The following is a 21043-nucleotide window of genomic DNA, read 5'->3' on the forward strand; positions in this document are numbered from 1 at the left end:
AAATGGTTGAAAGAAATGCAGAAGAAGTGATAGCTGATGAAGTTTTAGGGAGACGTGCTAAAAACCCTGTGTACACTTGGGATTGCAGTAGTGTTTGTAGTGTACGACAGGAATCTATTGAAAAATTATGTAGTTTTTTACGAGTCTATACTAAAAAAAGTGTAAAACAAAAGATTAAGCTGTTGCAAGTACTAGACCCTTGCAGAGTGAGAAAACATACTGGTTTGCAAGGTCATTCTCTGGCTTGTCTTTCTAGGAAAGTTTGTGAAAGTGTTTTTCACCATTTCAGAATGCTGGCAGTACATCATACTCAAATGCGGAAGTTAGCGAGAAGGTTGTATTATGCAAAAAGTCCAGCACTAAAGTTAAGTGAGTTGAACAGTGCTCTTTTACGTGGGTCAGTTTCAGATGTGAAGCAGGTCTGTGAGGATATTGAGTTTTGTTACTTTGGGCCTCAGCAAGAGAGTGAAAAAACTGACACATTAGTAGAACAAAATGTTGAAGACAATGTAGAACCTGTAATTACAGAAAAATCTGAGGATGAAATCACAAAGTTTAAGGTAATTTCAGGTGAAAGACCAAATGTTTCTTGTATTTGTTGTCGGCGAAGTCACTATAAAAATCAGACTAGGGGTGTCAATCTGTATATAAAAAGTGAAATAGAAGATAATGATAGATGGATGGAATTTGCAACTTATTTGTTGGTAGAGGATTGTTTTGATTTGGGATGTGAGCAGCGTATTTGCAAATATTGTTATAATAAATTAGATGAGAATAAAATGCCTGCTAGAGCTGTTCATAATAATCTAGAGTTGGTTGCTATTCCTCCAGAGCTGATAGATTTAAATACGTATGAGTCTATTCCGATACAATGTGTTCACCCGTTTCAGGCTATTGTTCGTATGGAGCCCAAAACAAGTAAATTAACTCCATCAGAGTTGCAAAGAGCATTGAAAGGAAGAGTTGTGTATTTACCATTAGATTTAAGGAAAAATGCTGAAACTACTGGTGTAGATCATGCAGAAAATGAGCCACTAGTCATTCTAGTTAATGGTGTTCCTACTAAGAATAAGAAAATCTGGCAAGAGTTAGTGGATGTTAGAAAAGTGCAAAAGGCATCATTGTATCTGTTAAAAAATAATGAGTACTATAGAAATGTTTTTGTTGGAGAAGAAGAAATAGATTTAGCAGAAGATAGTGAAACATTAAGTGGACATGTCCAGATGTGAAGAGATCTATGAACATTACAGTGTACATCCACTTCATTCCAAAGAGGTGATGGGGATTACAATTGAGTTGTTTCAAATGAAAAAAGCAACAGGAAGTCCCATGAGTGTATGGGAAGAGAGCTTGGAAGCTCGTTGTTTCCCGCAGTTGTTTCCAACAGGAAAAGGTGGACGATATGATGAACGTCCTGTGCAGATTCCTGCATCTGAATATCGGACAACAAGATCATATGCAGAAGATCCAAGATTTCGACAATGTATCCCTTATATGTTTCATCTTCTGTTTGAAAGTGACTTGTCTGGACTTTCATATGCAGTAAATCACATTTTAAAACTGGAATGCATCTGCAAAATGTAACTGCAAAGGATTTTATGGATAAAGTGCATCAGAGAGATGATCATTTAGAATCTCAGTTGATTAATCTGATGGCATGTCAGCGTGGGACTAATGAATATTGGTACCGTCGACATGGAGAACTGAAATGTATGCTACGGAACTTGGGAACTCCTACATGGTTTGTTACACTAAGCTGTGCTGAGTATGCTTGGGATGATTTACTTGAATTTCTTCGAGAGGCAAATTCCAATATAAAAAATATTGAATAGAAGACATCTGGAGAATTGTGCTCTTTGGATCCTGTCAATGTATGCAGATATTTAAATCATAGATTTGAAGCTATGATGTCTTTCATATGCAATAAAAAGAATCATCCTCTTGGAGAAGTTGTGGATTTCTTTTGGAGAAAGGAGTATCAAGCAAGAGGTGCTCCTCACATACATATGTTGTTATGGGTCAAGGACGCCGCCAAATTTGGAACAGATTCAGATGAAACTGTTTTGTCTTTCATTGAAAATTATGCTACATGTGCTCTTCCAAATAGCAGAGAAGAGAAAAACTTAAAACAACAAGTCTTACGATTTCAAAGCCACAGGTGTGGAAAATACTGTAGACGAAAGTACAAGTCAAAGGATAAGTTCTATACCAAATGTCGTTTTGGATTTCCACGTCCTGTATTAGCCAAAGGAAGAGTGAACAGTTTTATGTCAGCTGTACGACATACCATCACAAGAAAGTCCCCGATAAAACACCTACAACTTAAGAAGAAGAGAAGAATCAAAATACATAAATGACTACAATCCAGTTATTTTATCCATGTGGAACGCTAACATGGATATTCAGTATGTTGCGGACAATTCCATTGCTGTTGCTTGATATGTAACGTCTTACATTACTAAATCAGAAAAGACTGAATTGAAAGAAATGTGGGAAGAGATTTCTCACAAGAAGACTTTAAGTAAGAAATTATACAGTTTCAGTTTGAAGATGTTACCGCATTGTGAAATTGGAGCATATGAATGTTCAGATCGGTTATCATCTGCAAGTCTATGTTCCAAAAGTAGAAGAATCATTTAGGTGAGTCTAGGTCTTGCAGGAATGCGAAATCGGGTACTGAAATCTGTTCAAGAAATTGAATATTTAGCAGAAAATGACCCTGAAAGTACAGATATTTTGAAAACCAATATGTTGGACACATACTATCCAAAGAGAAGTCATCATCTTGAGAACATGTGTCTCTATGAAGTGCTGCAAAACTACACTTTTAAACGGAATATTACAGAGAACATCAACGATGGAAAATATGGAGTGATTGGTTCTGAAGGATGTCTGGTGAAACAAAGGAAAGGAAATTTAATTAATCACAGAAAACTGAGTTGCGACACTGCTGACAAAAGGGAATTTTACTATTTAGCCCTTTTGGAAATGTTCAAACCATGGCGTTCTGAACTGGAAGTACTTGGAGATTTTTCCAGCTATGAAGATTCATTTAATGCTTGTAAAGATAGCATACAATGCAGTGCTTTCGAAAATTATGTCAAAATGTTGAATGATGAAATTGATCAAGAAGCTACAATTGCAGCTGAGATTGCTAGAGACAGTTCTCAAGACAGTCAAAGTTCTGCTGCACTGAGTCAAGATCCACTAGGACAACCAATTGTTGAAAATGAAGCAGCGATTGCAATGAATGAGGTGGAAACAGCAATGTATCAAGCACAATAAGATGCAATACAGTTAGGAAACATGGAAGAGCAACTCAATGTTGAACAGAAACAAATATACCAGCAAGTGAAAGAGCAGATTGACCATGGATTACTTCATGAAAAGAGAGTGTGCTCATGTACATCATTTCAACCTATCTGAATGTATGTGAGTGGTCAAGCTGGAACAGGAAAGAGTTTCTTAATTAAAGTAATTACAAGTTATCTGCAAAAAACAACTGAGTCGCATTTGTCTTGTGTTGTCACTGCTCCAACTGGGTTGGCAGCACATAACATTAAAGGAATTACTTTACATCATTTATTAATGCTGCCAGTAGAGCATGAGAACAAATTGGAATACCACAAGCTATCTGGAGAAGCTTGTTGTGAAGTTTCAAGAGTGCTGAGGAAAATGAAACTTCTCATTATTGATGAGGTGAGCTTGGTTTCAAACTTGATGCTTGCCTTTGTGCATTTAAGAATGCAGCAAATTCTTAAAACAGAGAATGATGTGTTATTTGGAGGAAAACACGTCATAGTTTTTGGAGATCTACTGCAACTGACACCGGTAAAAGGACAACCGGTATTTAAGACACTTGCCCGTGAAGATACCAGAAAGTCTCTTGGCAGTGTTGGTAATGTGAACATTTGGAGTAATTTTGAATACAAAGAACTGAAAACAAATATGCGACAGGCAAATGATGCTGAATATGGAAGTATTCTTCAAGATATAAGAATTGGAATTCTTTCAAAAAAAGGGAAAGAAGCTTTGGAGAGTCGATTACTTTGCAATGTCTTTCCAAATTAAAATGCAGTTCCTGCAAAAGTGTACGTGGAAATTGTTAAAAATAAGTCAGTGATTTGCTTAATGCCAACACTGCGTGAGTGTTCAATATTCAACGAAGAATTATTAAAATTGGAAAATGAAGAAATTGTAAAAATGGAAGCCATCGATAAAATACTACATGAAGGAATCACTATTATTTTGATGGGTAAGTTGAGATCAAAACTAGATTGTTTAGAAAAACAAATATCTAAAACTGCTGGTTTGGAAAAGACACTGTATGCGTGTGTAATTTTAAGGCGTAATTTGGATGTAGAGAAAGGTTTAGTTAATGGTGTAATGGGCAAAGTGGTGGATTTTGTGAATTATCAGAAAAAAGAAGGAATTTAATTTTTAAAAATTAAATATGATCAGATTGATGAAGTTAAAGAAATTGGTCGTTGTTCAGTTCGTCTTTTGCTTGTTAAAGATTTATATGTCCGTAGGGAACAATTTCCATTTTCTCTGGCATATGCAGTGACTATTCATAAATCTCAAGGATTAAGTGTAGACAGTGCATTGGTGAACATTGGATCAACTGTATTTAAAGAGGGTATGGCATATGTTGCTTTGTCAGAACATTATCTGGTTTGTTTCTGATTGATTTTGATGAGACAAAGGTTACTGCAGATGCAAACTGTGTAAAAGAGTATAATAGGTTAAGAAGGGTGTATGCTCCAAATTTAGGTCAATATCCTGTATTTGAAAAGCGTATGGTTGGTCGAAAAAGAAGGTTAGAGAATATCTGTTCTGAAGGTATCAAGAAAAGATAATGTTGTGATTGCAGGTAAAAAGAAATTGGACACTGTTGAAGAGATTGTTGGTTATCAGTTTGAAAATAGTTCTGGTGTCAACTGCTATGCTAATGTAGTGGTCAATGTTATTTTTTATCTGGAAGGTTTGCAAGCACAAATTATGCAAAATCGGGAAAAGAGATTTTGTTCTCTGTTGCATTCTGTTTATGAAAAATTGACAACAGATAGAAGTAATATACAATCTGTTTCAGATGTGCGTAGTCTTTTGGATGTGTGTTCTGGTTCTACACAATTTACACAAAATATCCAAAAAGATGCTCAGGAATTTTTTATGTATATGTTTACCATTTTTGAAAATGAAGGTGTAGAAATAGTAAATATTGTTGGCCTTTCTTACAAATGGGAACATTATTGTGAAAATTGCATGTATACATGTAGCACCAATGTAGACACTGAGAGATTTCTGTATTTAACATTACCAGACTGTAAATCAGTGTCTTTCAATAAATTAGTTAACCCCTTCCCCGCTTATGACGGAACCACTCCGTCATGAGCCACGGTTGCGCTGTGCTCATGACGGAGTGGGTCCGTCATGCTGCGGCCGTTGGCCGCCGCTCCGCCCACGCGGCGCTAATTCCCCGCCTGTGCGGGCGATTAGCGCAGTGGGCGGAGACGTGACGGAACCACTCCGTCATGGGCACAGCTCAATCGTGGCTCGTGACGGAGCGGTTCCGTCACGAGCACAGCGCCACCGCGCTGCCCCCAAACCCCCCCCCAGCACCGCGGCGGAATTCCTGCCGCGGCGAAGGGGTTAAAGGTGCAATTCAAAACATGGAGTGTAGCCAATGTAAATCAGAAATGTTATCCACATTATTCTTCACAAAATATGGAAAATACATAATTTTAATGATGCAACGTTGTACAGCTGACGGAAGAAAATTGGATACTTTAATAAAACAATTTGTAGCAGCACAACTATCAATATCAGGAAGGACTTTTGTAGCAATTGCAATAATTTTCCATGATGGTCCTTCCACCACATCTGGACATTACACTGCCTATCTAAAATGTGACAAAGGCTGGACACTTTGTAATGATGCCCAGTTGGTTTTCAAACAACGTTTGCCTAGTGAATTACCAAATTCCTACCTCATATTTGAAAGCCAAAGTTTTAGGAAGATAATTCACTCTCTGAGGAATTTATTATTATAATTTAATAGGACTACCATTGGACAATTTACATAAAGAAGAAGTGCAAAAATACCATTTGGCCTCAAGGAAAGGTATATTTTTGAATTATGGACTTTTTGGTGGTCATTTATTTGGTGATTATTTTAATGCGGCAACATTTACAGTTTTTATAAGTTAATGTTATAAAATGTTGTAATCTGTAAGCATTTCATATATGTATGATTTGTATTTTCTGGTATATTACTGAGAATAGGATGTTGGTTTTTTTTTAACAATCCTTCTCATTGGTTTTTTTTTGCCCGCTGTTAAGTGATGAGTACCATTGAACTCACTATTTCTAGTGAAATTCAATATATTCTGAGAACAGCAAAAAAGGCAAATTAATTACTTTGTGGAAATTATGTTGTGTTGTAAAAAATGTATTATTATATGTTATAATTTTTTTTTTCTTTTCTTTCACAGATCCAAATTTTAAAATAAGCAATTTTTAAGAATTTATATTTGAATGAAAAACAGAAAAAAAATGTATGCCATTTTTTATTCCTATTACTGTGAAGGTAAGTTTAACTAAGTCTCAATATGCAGAATGAAGAGGCCTGCAAGAAGCTACAAAGTTGAAACACGTTTCTAAAAACACTCTGTTTATGTAGTTTTGAAATCTGACCATAATCAGATATCATGTGACCTGCAAAAAAAGAGATTGTGAGGGGTTCATAATATTTCACCTTTTTAGCTGTTGAAGGACTGCAATCATTTCAATCATTCTTCTTTGAACATGTTTGCAGACAAAACTCTGTGCTTACTTTTATCATTCGCAAGGAATTTTAAAAACGGAAATATGTCACTTTATGTAACATAGTTATTATGTAAGATACTGTTTCATATTTAGAAAGAGAGGAAAAGGCACTCTGTGCACTTTTTATACTCCATGTAAATACAACCTCATCATGCAGACCTCTTTGCGTTGATAGGGTGTTCTATAAGTGTTGTTGTGCATGATTGCACTGAATACTCATAGAACAAGACACCTGTCTAGATTTATCATAAATCTCGATATGTGTGTGAATGCTGTACCATTCTAAAATTGGTGTAGGAAAGCACAACAAGGAGAATTGTTTTCATTCCTCCACATTTTTATATCTTCAATTCATGCTAAAATGTTCAGCATACATTGAAGGAGAAAAATGCATTTTCTCATTGTTTTTGTGCAGGAAGGTGTGTCTTCCTGCAGAAAAACAAACAGCACATGACACAGATATCCTTGCACTATGGTGCAAGGGTGCCTGTGTCACCACATGGCTGCAGTTTAAGCAGCCGTGCAGAGAGAAGCATAGATTTGCACCATATTTATGTACATATGTTGCTTCGGAAGTACTACAGCACACTGCAGTTAAAGAGGTTACTGTGTGATGCTGCAGCACTTCCTTATAGTTCTGCACTTATACATTCACCATACGCTACTAATGCATTCATTCAGTCAATTACGTACTACACATACATTCATCTAAACTTTCACACACTAACAAAGAAATGTTGCTCTTTTTTTAATCCAGGAAAGTTAGTTCTTACAAGAACATTTTTTTTCTTCTTTCTTCCTTTATATTTTTTTGGGGGGTTTCTAAACAATTTTTAAATTTTGGGGGTTTTTCTGCAAAAGAAAAAAAAAACAAAACAGAAGGAACCAAACAATGAACTTCAGGGAACAATAAAAAAAAAAAAAAAAACTAGCAAATGTGACTTTTTTGGCGGCGGCAGATCAGATCGATCGACTGCTCACCATAGCACAAAGTCGCATTGCACTTAGTGCAGAGCGCTTTTAAAAATTGAAATTGAGGACGGATGGCCAAGGTTTGGGCTGATGGATGCACTCTTGATGTGCTCGGCTGTGATGAGGTGGATGGCGCAGGAGCAGGAGAGTTTCTCATCCGTCGGCACTCTTCTTTTGCAAGATTGTTTGAATGAAGGGTCCTCATGTGCTTCATCATACTTGCCGTGCCGCAAGAGTATTTCTTGTTAAGATCCCCTCTCGATAGGACTCTTTTGCAAATCTTGCACGTGACCAAGGTGGCATTGGTCTTATTCTGCCCCTTGGGAAAAGTAAAAAAATTCCACACCACTGATGAAAAACGTTGAAGCCATTTTTGGTTGAAAAAAGTTAGAGCTAAATGTAAACTTAGTCTAAAAAATCTTCTTCTCTCCAAAGAGATGGTTCTCCAAAGAAGAATGATTGTAATGGGTGGGGTCTTTCAGTAGTTAGAACAGGAAGTAAAATGAACGAATCAAATTTTTTGCAGGTCACATGGGATCCGCGCACCCTGCGCTTACGCAGCACGCACACTGCGCGCAGCCGCGAAATTGAATGAAAAAAATTATAGGATTAGATGTAAAAATATATTAGTTTTAAGACTAGTTTTGAGTTTGTCTTCAATTAATATTCACATGAAATACATATATATATGTTTTTTTAAATGTTAAATATTTCTTGGGATCCGCGTACCTACCGCGTCATAGACGCAGATGACGCATCGCGGAAGCGCGTAAACGTCGTGTTACGTACATCGAACGTGTCGCGTATAGGCTGGGAGTCGCGTACCGGTCGCATTTCAATCGCGCACTAAACACGTACCCAACGCATACCATGCGCGGATGCTATCGCGTAGGGATCGAGAACGGTGCGCGTAGGGTGCGCGTATCCAAAAACATGGTAAAAAAATATATAAAATAAAGTTTTGCACATATAGTTAAAAAAATATTTTAAAAAATATGTTTGAAAAACCCATTAAGTTCAAATAATATTTTTTAATTTTTAAAAGAATTGAAAAAATACGTTTAAAAAATGGTGATAAAGTATTTTTTAAAAAAATGTAATTAATGAAATTCACACACTGAATTTGAAAAATATAAAAATCCAATCAAAATCATTAAACATGATATCTTCAAAGATAAGTTATAGATAGGAATTAGCATTTAAAAAAACCTTTGAAATTCACTGAAAAAACCATAGGTTTCATGCACGTTATAGTTAGGAATTAACATTTAAAAAACCTTAGAAATTCACTGAAAAAACCTGAGGTTTCAGGGGTGTTATAGTTAGCTGGACATTTCGCTCGTACAAAACACTAGAAATTCCCCTGTTATAGTTAGTTCAGCTAACTATAACTCGCGCCCCCACAATGCACTGCTGATGACGTCACATATTACATCACTCATGACATGGTCAGTGACATCACTCATGACATCACTGATGACATCTCAAATGACATCACTGATGACATCTCAAATGACATCACTGATGACATTGTAATTGTAATTGTAAAAGTATTTATTAAGCGCGATTGCTGCCCGCAGGCGTCCAAGCGCTAAGTTGATCAGAGAGGTGAAAAGATGAAGGAGCTAAGATACGCAGGATTTAGCGAACAGCAGTGTCTTCAGGTTTTTACGAAATGAGAAAAGATCTGGATTGGAGCGAAGTGAGAGGGGGAGAGCATTCCACAGCCTGGCGGCATTCAAAGAGAACAGCCTACCCCCCGACCTGGCTCGCTTCACTCTGGGAATGACGGCAAGGAACGCCTCTGTAGACCGAAGATTCCTGTTAGGGTGGTAGGGGGTGACAAGGTCGTTATTAATAGCTGGGCCAGTTTTCCAGAAAGCGCGGTGCGACAGGCACAGTGCCTTAAAGGCCACTCGCTGCCTCACTGGCAACCAGTGGAGACTTTTTAAGGCAGGTCTAGCCGACTGGGTACGCGGGACTTTCAACAGAGAACGTGCTGCACAATTTTGCACAACCTGCAGTTTTCGGAAGGTCATCTCAGGAGCCCCCACATATAGGGCATTGTTCGAGTCCAGGCGAGACTGTATGAGACCTTGTACAGCCACCTTTTTTGCCTCTAAGGGAAGTAGCGGGAGAACCTTCCTCAAGACTCTGAGTAGACCAAAGCATGAGGCGGACAGTTTTTTGGCTTGGGTGGAAAAGGAAAGTTTATTGTCCAGCCATACTCCCAGGCTTTTAACACTTTCCTTAGGGGGGGGGGGGTCCCAGAGTACTGGGCCACAGGGAGGTGAAGGGTATCGGAGAGGTTGGACCAAGGAGCATGAGCTCCGTCTTTTCTCCATTTAGTTTGAGGGAGGAGGTGGTCATCCATCCCTTAACATCCTCTAAGCATTTTAACAGATTAGTTGGGGAGTACCTATCATTCCCGGTTGTCAGCGAGACCACGAGCTGGGTGTCGTCGGCGTATGACACCATTTTAATGCCATACGGTTCGACAACGTCCGCCAGCGGCCCCATGTACATGTTGAACAAGACCGGGCTTAGGGAGGAGCCCTGTGGTACTCCACAGCTCAAGGGTTTGATAGAGGACGTTGTCTCACCGTCGAAGATCTGAAACGACCTCCCAGACAGGAAGGAATCAAACCACCTTAAAGCATCACCTGAAACTCCGATGTTATGGAGACGGCCCAGCAGGGTGGTATAGCTGACCGTATCGAAGGCAGCACTTAGATCAAGGAGGATCACTGCCACTGATCCTCCCTGATCCAGTATCCTTCTAGCTGCTTCGGTGACCGCTAACAAGGCGGTTTCCGTACCATGTTTTGGTCTGAAGCCTGTCTGGGATATGTGTAGTAGAGAGTGCTCTTCCAGGAACTGAACCAGCTGTGCATTTATATATTTCTCTAGTACCTTACTGGCCCAGGGAAGCAGTGAGATGGGGCGGTAACTGGAGTGATCATCTGGGTCTAGGCTAGGTTTCTTCAGTAGCGCCCGTACCATGGCTTGCTTCCAAGCTGTAGGGACAGAGCAGGCAGAAATTGACGAATTCAGAAGATCCAGCACCACAGGCAGGGTGGCTTTACTAGCCTGCATCACTGATGAAATCATCCATGTGATAAATTACTGCATCTTCTCACACCCTAATTTAACCTTTGATACACCAACTCAAAATTTCAGACGTCCATTCTCAAAACCATAGATACTCCAATACCAATAGCTACATACCCACTCATTAACTCTTAGGTCTACATACACCTCCACTCACTCACCTGTACAGTCACTCATACTTACAGTCACTCCATACAAGACTATCATATGCATTTATACACCTATATAGACACTCACAGACCGCCAATCATCCATTGAGGTACTGACACACCTAGTCAGTCGTGCAAGTAATTAAACACAGTCCAATTTACTCACCTATACAGTTAAACACACTCAAGATCACTTACTCATAAAAATAGTACCACATTCTTACGCTCTTATACAATCATTGATACAAGCACACACTCATCCATACAGCCACTCTCACAATCACACACTCTCACATATACCCACTTATATACTCTTACACGCATATATACTGCCTTTCACATATGTACTTAGTCACACATGTACCACTGAGATATACATTCAATCCCTAACACACCCATACATACACTCACCCAACCATACAGTTGATCACAGATGCACTCTTAAAACCATGCACCCATAGAATCACCCACTCACACATCTATGCTCAGACAACCAATCAATAACCCATATAGACACTCATATAGCTATTCACAAAACCATGCAGCCACTTATACACCAACACACAGACACATACAGACATTCACACAGTTTAGTCACTAGTCCGAAGTAAGATACATTTAATGACTCACTTATAGAGTCAGTTACGCACCTGGAAAATCATCCATTCACACACTTGTACACCCACTCATTCTTCCACAGGCCTTTCACTATAAATATATAAAATATATTTAAACTTTACAGAAACACACAGTCACTGGATGACGTCATCAGTGATGTCATTTGAGATGTCATCAGTGATGTCATGAGTGATGTCACTGACCATGTCATGAGTGATGTAATATGTGACGTCATCAGCAGTGCATTGCGGGGGCGCGAGTTATAGTTGGCTGAACTAACTATAACAGGGGAATTTCTAGGGTTTTGTACGAGGGAAATGTCCAGCTAACTAGAACACCCCTGAAACCTATAGTTTTTTCAGTGAATATATATATATATATATACACACACATACATGTAAACATATGCATGAATATGCATAAAATGCAGACGTATGTATGTTCGTCAGAGAAAAGCACCCTTGCGGACAGTGGGTAGTGCTATAATACTCTTAAATGCAGTATCAATCCAAAGATGAAAGATTTGAACATGGAACCGTGCATAGAATACGTGCAGTATTAACAAGCAAAGTAGAAAAACAAATATGCATAGATACATTTAAGAGATATAGACTGCATCCAAGACATCAACTAATATAACCTCTCCTGAAAGAGGCTTACCTTGAAAATAGGTTCCTCAACACTGCCTGTCCCACCGATGCGTCAGCACGTTGTGATGATTCCAGGCAGTAATGCTGCGCAAACATGTGCGTCGTTTTCCATGTCGCAGCTCTGCAGATTTTTTCAAGTGGCACTCTGGCAAATAGAGCAGTTTATGCTGAAACTGCTCTAGTGGAGTGTTCTCTCACAGTTCTTGAAAATGGTTTGCCAGCCTTGTCATGGCAAAATTTAATTACGCCCGCTATCCACCTGGCTATGGTAGCTTTAGAGACTGCAGTGCCTTGACAGCTTTGACCATAAGCTATGAAACAATTGATTTGGTTTCCTTATGTCTTTGATTCTTTGTAAATAAAATTTAAGACATCTCTTTAGGTCTAGAGTGTGTAGCGCTCTTTCCGCAGGCGTGGAGGGGTTAGGGAAGGAAGTCCTCAGAATGACTGGTTCATTCAAATGGAATTGCGTAGGAACTTTAGGGATGAACTTAGGGTTCGTCCTCAGAATGATCATTTGATCCGTGAAGTGCAAGAACGGATGGGATATGGTGAAGGCCTGTATTTCACTAACCCTTCTTGTCGAAGTAAGTGCTAGAAGAAGGGCGACTTTCCAGGTCAAGTACTTCTATTCTGCCTTGTGAATGGGCTCTAATGGTTGTTTTAGCAACTGAGACAACACCACATTAAGCTGCCATTCCAGAGGTGGAGCTCTGATGGGTGGAAAAGCTCTTAACAGTACTTTCATAAATTGCTTTACGACTCTTGAGGACCATAAAGGTGGAGTCTGTGGCGATTGTCTGTATCTTGATATAGCAGCCAGGTGAACTCGGACTGATGAGTGTGCCAGACTAGACTTTGCTAACGAAAGCAAATAAGGCAGGACATCTTCTGGAGCAGAGAGAGATGGATCTATCTCCTTGTGTATGCACCATACACAGAAATGTTTCCACTTAAGCCTGTACATCTTATTGGTGCTTTCAGCCCTAGATTTGCCAATAATGTCTTTGCAGTCTTGCACAATGTTCAAATCTCTAAATTCAAAGAATGCAGGAGCCAAGCATGCAGTTGCAGAGAAGCTGGCTCCGGGTGACGCACTTGGCCCTAGTTCTTTGTCAACAGCGTTGGTGTCGGCAACAGATGGATGGGCTGAGATTCCGACAGTTCCATGTACCAATGCTGTCTGATCCACCTGGGGGCTATCAGCAGGATGCGGCAGCGTTCCCATTTCATCTTCGTGAGGACCCTGGGTATCAGAGGAATGGGGGGGGGGAAGCGTATGCATAGATCCCTGACCAGCGCATCAAAAGAGCATTCCCCTGTGAGTTTGGGAGAGGGAATCTGGCATTTGGAGTTGAGCTGGGTCGCAAATAGGTCCAGCACTGGTTTCCCCCAGAGTGCAAATATCTCGTCCAGCTGTGCTTGTTCCAGCTCCCATTCGTCACAGCTGTCGCTCGTTCTGCTCAAGGTATCTGCCAAGGTATTCCGGAGACCCGAGACATGTTCTGCTGTCAAGGAAATGTGATGGAGCATCAGCCTGTTCCACAACTGCTGCCCGTCCTGTGACCGAATTAGAGATTTTGTGGCTCCTTTGCTGATATAAAACATGCTTGTGGTGTTGTTCGTCCGGATCAACATCGACGACCCCTGTATTCGAGGAAGGAAAGCCGAAGAGATAGGAAAATGGCTTTCAGCTCCAGTCTGTTTATGTGCATCTGCCTCTGAGCCAAGGACCACTTCCCTTGCACTTGCAGGTGCTGTAAGTGTCCTCCCCAGGCTTCCATTGAAGCATCTGTTGTTAGTACGTAATCTGGGATGACTGGAAGTAAAGACTGGCCTTGGCACAGATGCAAAGTCTGGGCCTCCTTCATCCGAGAAGTAACGTTGATTATGTCGTCGAAGGAACCTGAGGTTTGAATCCATTGACATTGCAATTCCTCTTGAAGAGGCCTCATGTGCGATTGAGTTAACGGTATAAGATCTATTGCGGAAGAGAGAATTCCCAGTAGAGATTTGAACACTCACAGAAACGCACTTTTTTCTGTACAGCTTGAGTGCTAAGGCTCGTAACCTTTGTTGCCTTTCCTCGGAAAGGAAAGCTTTGTTCTGGATGGTGTCCAGCTTGGCCCCCAGAAATGTTGTTAACTGGTTTGGGCAAATTGAAGATTTCTGAAAATTGACTGAGAGACCCAGTTTGTGAAAAAGAGTGAGGCAATCGTTTGTTGCATTCTTCACTAGGCGAGAAGATGGTGCCTTTAGCAGCCAGTCGTCGAGGTAAGGGAAAACCTGATGACTTTTGCTTCTCAGGGCTGCTGCCACTGGAGCTAGGAATTTTGTGAACGTCCGTGGGGACGATTTGAGGCCAAATGGAAAGAGTCGGAATTGATAGTTGGTACCAGCCACTGTGAACCTTAGGAATTTCCTGTGTTTCGGATGAATAGGGACATGAAAGTATGCATCCTCGAGATCCTATGAAGTCATGAAATCGCCACTATTGAGGCGTCGCAGGATATCTGAAAGTGTAACCATCCTGAATGTTTGACTCTTTAGAAATTTGTTCAATTTTCTGAGGTCTAGGATAGGCCTCCACTCTCCCGACTTTTTGCGAATGAGAAAGAAGTGGGAGTAGAAGCCTTTCCTCCTTAGGGAAAAAGGGACCTTTTCTACTGCTCCTTTCTGAAGCATGACACATGCTTCTTTTTTGAGTAAGTGAAGGTGAGGGGGTGCGATCCCCTCAGATGGGTTTTGGGAGGTTTTTGGATGAATTCCCTCGTGTGGCCATAAGAGATGAGATCCAGGACCCACTTGTCTGAAGTGATGTCTCGCTACTGGTCGATATGCTCGGAGATTGTCGCACCATTCGGGGGGAAAGGAAAAGCAGCTGGTACCCTGTTGCAATCACTGCTTGCAGCCTTGGGATACCGCCTTAGCAGTGTTAGTATCTTTCTTAATGGCGGTAAGTGCCTCATCAATATGGCTGCCGAATAGGCTGTCACCATCATATGCCATATCCAAGACCTTGGTCTGAACTTCCGGGGGGAAATATGTTGCCTTTAACCACCCTTGACGCCTTAAAACCGCAGCGCCAGCTAACTACCTGAAACCAGTTGTGGCAATGTCCATAGCAATGTCAATGATTTCTGACGCTGCTCTTTCTCCTTCAGTGAGTATTTTAAGAAACTCTTCCTTGCTATTTTCCGGAATGACATCCTTCATTGAACCTAGACCACATTTGTCTATCATAACGGGCTAAAATGGCCAAAGCATTAGCTGCCCTGAGACTGCCGCCATTGATGAGAATCTTTTTCCAATTGAATCAAGGCGTCAACCTTCCTTGTCTGGTGGAGAAATGATAGGTGTAGATGGATTTTTTTATCGTCTCTGAGCCGCCTGAGAGATCACCGAGTCCGGTTCCAGGTGACTTGTAAGACAGGAGAGCCCTCCGGTGCTCTATATTTTTTTATCCAACCTTGGAAGTACAGGAACCATGGAAGCTGGTGCCTTCATGACCTTGAGTCAGAAGGATGATGAGGCGGTAGGGATGGCTTTGGCGCTATGTAGTCATCCCACTCATCCGCTGGTGGAGGAGGGTCTGGTATCTCTCCTTCTTCCTGCTCTTCCTCACATGTAGTAGGGTCTTCTCTGGGAGGAAGAGGAGTCATGGGACATGGTGCTAGCCCAGGAGTGACAGGAGGTGGAGGCAGCGGTGCTTGAGGAGCTACCTGCGGAGGTGGATGAGGTACGACAACATCCTCTTGAGGAGGAAACCACAGTTTAGTCTGCCAACATATTCTAAGGTCTAGAATTAACGCCAGAGGAAATTGCGCAGACTGCTGCCTAGGCTGCTCAAAATATCGTTGGTACTGAACAGGAGGGGCCGGATAATGCTGGTAATACTGTTCTTCATCCTCATATTTATCATCCTCTTTCTGATATTTAACGTTCAGTTCGGAAGGACTACATGCGGCTCGAAACTGGCCTTTGTCCTCATTCAAATCCTCAACATCCAAAAGATGGCTGGGAGGTAGCGGATATATTTTTGGTGTCCTGAACTGAGGTTGTGCAGATTGCTGGAACGGGGTTGACGGACCTGCATAATAAACCAGATTTTTCGAGGTTAGTGTCGTAGTCGACGGAGAAATTCTCGTTGTCAACGGGGCCGTCGTCGATGGTAAACCAATGATAGTCGACGGTACTGTCACAGCCGGTGGGATTGCCATCAATGCAACATCTCCAGTCGACAACGGTGTCGTCGTCGATGGTTTCGTCATCGTCGACGATGGTGTCGTCGTCCACAGTTTCGTCATCGTCGTCGACGGTTTCGTCGTCGGCTGTCTCATCGTCGACGGTGGTGTCATCGTCGATGTCTTCGTCGACGACAGCTTCGCTTGTCGACGATGAGGTCTTTATTCACGTCGACGACGAGAGAGTCACAGTAGTCGTTGTCGAAGTAGACACAGGCGTCGACGGTGAACTTGACCCCGAAGACGACTTGTGGCCAGTTTTACCTTTGGAATGACTAGAAGACTCTGGATCCAATCTCTGAGGAGACCTTAGGCTGTTTCTACTTTTTAAGAGGTTCCTTGGCCACATGAGAAACTTTAGAATGTTTCCTTCTCTCTTCAGGCTGACCCTCAGGCGACCTGGGCCTCTTGAGTGACAGAGGACATGTCGCTATCCATATCAGAAGAAGCAGACTGCTTCTTTTTTAGCCATATTAGAAGTCTTCCTTCTCTATCCCTCAAGGTCTTGGTTGAGAAGGTGCGGCAAATCTTGCATTGTTTTGTCTCATGGCTGGGATAGAGACAATAAATACAATCCTTGTGTGCATCGTCCACATGCACCCTCTTCTTCCCACAGGATTTACAGGCTCTAAATAATCCTTTTTCATCAGACATTCTTCTTAAAGAAATCTAAAAGACACTTATCTGAGAAACTGAAGAAAACTGAGCAGAGCTCAGGGAGACTCCTTTACACGACGACGTGCGGTGAAAATATGAGGGACTCAGCCTCTCTTGGGGGCCCATTAGGATGGCGGGCAGATCACTGGCCCGGCGGTGGCGATCCGACCGCCATCCACACCTCAAAGCCATATTATGATGGCTGGGGGGTTCGCGGTTAGCAGAAACACCATCTGCCGCTTTTCCGACAGCCGACTCGTCGACTGGGCGGAAAACATGGTTACTATGGTGGCGGTGTCTGCAAGACACCGCCATCCATATTATGATAGCGGCGGGGATCAACCCATGGACCGGCATGCGGTTGTTGCTATTGGGGGCCCGTAGCAGGCCCCCAGGAGGTTGGGGGATGCGCATGGGTGGTACTCATGGTACCCCCCCATTGGCATGGACAAGGTGGCAGGCACCAGGCGGTGCCTGTCACCTTGTGCATGCCATTGCACAAAGTGCATTCCCAGCATTGTGGCGGGCAACAATGCTGGGAATAGGGGATGCCACCGCGGTGGTGGCATCTTAATTGCAGGAGCCGGCCCGCCTCACCCCTGGTGGACGGTCCCGTATTCCGTTACGGTGTCCGCCCGCCATCATAATAGACCCCTTGGTAAGGTTCTAGTGGGTGCTGGTTGCTGATTTGCTGAGCTTTCAGTTTAGTCCTTTTTGTAAAAGGATACTAATAGGCTATAGAGTATATGATTGCTACCATAATAGCCTATGGAAATGTAATATTTACTTTTTACTACTTTGTTATTTATGTACCATGGGACTCCCACTACGACGACGGGGAATGATTCAGGCATGTGAATTTATGAAAGATACCTGGATAACATTTTATGGCCTTTCTGCGATCAACAGGTGTCTATGGTTACTGGGTTGAAATCCCTTTTTTTAATAACATAGGAGTTGAAGTATGTGCTCGACAAATATACAAATACATTAAAAGTACATCTTATATACTGGTCACTATGTACTGCTCAGGCATTACCAATTACTCACCTTGTGGAATTCCATATCGCCTCTCCATTCCAGTTGGGTTAGATGGCGTTGCACAATCCATGTTTACTTCCTTTCTCAAGCACTGGTCAATATCCACTGCACTGAAAAATGACACCGACTGAGGCAGGTCCAACATCCCCAGTTTGTAGGCAAACATAGACCTGAAAAAAAAAAAATTCTTACACAAAACTATTGTAAAGCCTCAAAGGGTTGTCAAAGTACTATTCTCATAAATAGGTTTAATGAACAAAATACTTACCTTCGGTAACGATATATCTGTAAGAGAGATATATTATTTATCGATTCCTTACTTTAGAATTACCCCCAGGCGTCAGACTGTATCCGGAGAATTGTTTTTGTAGCAGTACACCTGCGAGTCGGTAGGTGGCGTCAGTCAACTCCGCGTTCGTTGTCGTCGTCGTGATCGCCGGGATGATGTTGCGGTATCTACTTTGACGCCGCCCCTGCGTGCTGAGGTCAGTTCTTTACGCAGCATTCCACACCAGAAGCGCAGAGCCATGCAAGACACTGACCACTGGTGCACAAAACTAGTGCCCTGAAAGGGAGTCCCTAACTCTAGAAGTCAGTTCGCAGAACAGGGAGGATGGGTGGGGCGGTAAGGAATCTATAACTAATATATGTCTCTTACAGATATATCGTTACCAAAGGTAAATAACTTGTTCATCAGAAAGAGACTATTCGTTATAGATTCCTTACCTTAGAATAGATATCCCAGCAATACCAACCCCGGAGGTGGGTCTGCGAACCAAGTTCACACCAGAAAGTCCTGGAGAACAGAACGGCCAAAGAAGCCATCTCTCCCGACTTGAGTATCCAGGCATTAATGTATAGTGGACGTGTGCAAAGATGCCCACGTGGCCGTCTGGCAGATGTCACTAAGGGGGACTCCACGTCCCAAAGCAGTAGTGGCTGCCGTCGCCCTGGTGGAATGGGCACGCAGTCCTACTGGAGGGTCCTTTTTTTGCCAAGGATTAACAGATCTTAATGCAAAAACGTACGTTTTGGATACAGACGGTGGAGTCTCTCCTCCTCGGAGGAATGCGGGGGCGGGAAGAAGGTGGGCAAAGTGATGGTCTGTCCTATGTGGAAAGAGGTAACCACTTTGGGAAGAAAAGAAGGTCTAGTTCTAAGGACAACCTTCTCCGGATGAACAGCAAGGAAAGGAGGTTTAGAAGAAAGAGCCTGAAGCTCACTCACCCTGCGAGCAGAGGTGATGGTAACCAGAAAAGCAGTCTTTAGAGTCAAGAGTCTGAGAGGACAATTACGTAGTGGCTCAAAAGAAGCACACATAAGGTAAGTTAAGACCAGATTCAAGTTTCACTGGGGCATTACGAAAGGAATAGGAGGAAAGAGAGGAGTAATGCCCTTTAGAAATCTATTTACAACAGGGGACTTGAAAAGAGAAGGCGGATCAGGAAGGCGAAGGTAGGCCGAAATGGCCGAAAGATAGCCTTTAAGTGTGCCCAGAGCAGAGCCCTGCTGGGCCAAAAAAAGAATGAAGAGGAGAACCTCTGAAAGAGGGGCAGAAAGGGGATCCACAGCCTTTGCTGTGCACCATGCCACAAATTTGTTCCATCTACAGGCGTATACCGCTTTAGAGGAGGGACGCCTGGCTGCCAAGATGACATTACAGACTTCGGGAGGAAGGTCAAAAGATGTCACCTGTCGCTGCTCAATCTCCACGTAAGGAGGTGGAGGCTGGATAGTTCTGGTGGAGGACCGTCCCCTGTTGCTGCAACAGAAAATCCTTCCGAAGAGGCAGTCTGATCGGAGGATCGATGGCCATGTTCAAGAGGTCAGGATACCAGACTCTTCGTGCTCAGTTCGGGCCACAAGAATAACTTGGGCCCGGTCGAACTTGATTTTCTTCGGCACTCTGGGCAGAAGTGGTATAGGTGGAAAGGTGTATAGAAGACCGCAACTTCACTCGTGACAAAAAGCGTCGCTGAGCGAGTGCTCCATTGGAAATTCCAGCGTGCAGAACTGCTGACATTGCGCGTTCTCTTTGGTGGCGAACAGATCTAACCAAGGCTCTCCCCACTGCTGAAAGAGACCTTGCACCACCTCCGAGTGAAGACGCCATTCGTGATCCACCATGGCGTTCAGGGAACTTGCCAGGTGTTGAACCACCAGGCACATGCACTCATGTTCCAGCCATGTCCAAAGACGAAGAGCCTCCTAACATAGGGTCCACGACCCCACCCCACCCAGTTTGTTGCAGTACCACATGGCAGTGGTGTTGTCTGTCAACACCAGCACCACTCTTCCCTTGACAGAAGGAACGAATGCTTTCAGTGCAAGACGGCTCGCCCGGTGCTCCAGAAGGTTGATGTGGAGCCCGTACTCCGCCGGAGAACAGAGGCTTCTGATCTCTGCCTCTCGTATGTGGCTGCCCTATCCCAGAGGTGACGCATCTGTCACCACTGTGAAGTCTGGTTGGGGAAGGGAAAGTATTCTGCCGTTGACCCAATACTGGTTTGTTAGCCACCACTGCAATTGGTGTGCAGTGCCCTCCGAGATCTGGGCGCTATCTGAAAGATTCCCCTGATGCTGTGCCCACTGGAACTTCAGGTCCCACTGCAGAGACTGCATATGCCACCTGGCATGATCCACCAGCAGGATGCAGGAGGCCATGAGGCCCAGCAGCCATAGGGTCAGTCTGACCAAAACCCAGGATAGAGGCTGAAACATCGGAATAATAGCCCGAATATCCCGGGCTTGCTGCTTGGGCAGATAGGCCCGA

At 42.7% G+C, this 21043-nt stretch overlaps 1 protein-coding gene across 4 annotated transcripts in view; it reads right to left on the reverse strand.

Annotated features, from left to right (window-relative positions):
* POLG (DNA polymerase gamma, catalytic subunit) overlaps positions 1–21043 on the reverse strand; it is an 862381-nt gene that overhangs the window by 78096 nt on the left and 763242 nt on the right. For all 4 annotated transcript variants that reach the window (XM_085644442.1, XM_085644444.1, XM_085644443.1 and 1 more), the window contains one exon: positions 18280–18440. In XM_085644442.1, coding sequence (XP_085500568.1) covers positions 18280–18440 — 161 coding nt within the window. The remainder of the gene's footprint in view (positions 1–18279; positions 18441–21043) is intronic.

The sequence above is a fragment of the Triturus cristatus genome, chromosome 3_1 (assembly GCF_964204655.1).
Source record: "Triturus cristatus chromosome 3_1, aTriCri1.1, whole genome shotgun sequence".
In the NCBI taxonomy this organism is placed as follows: domain Eukaryota; kingdom Metazoa; phylum Chordata; class Amphibia; order Caudata; family Salamandridae; genus Triturus; species Triturus cristatus.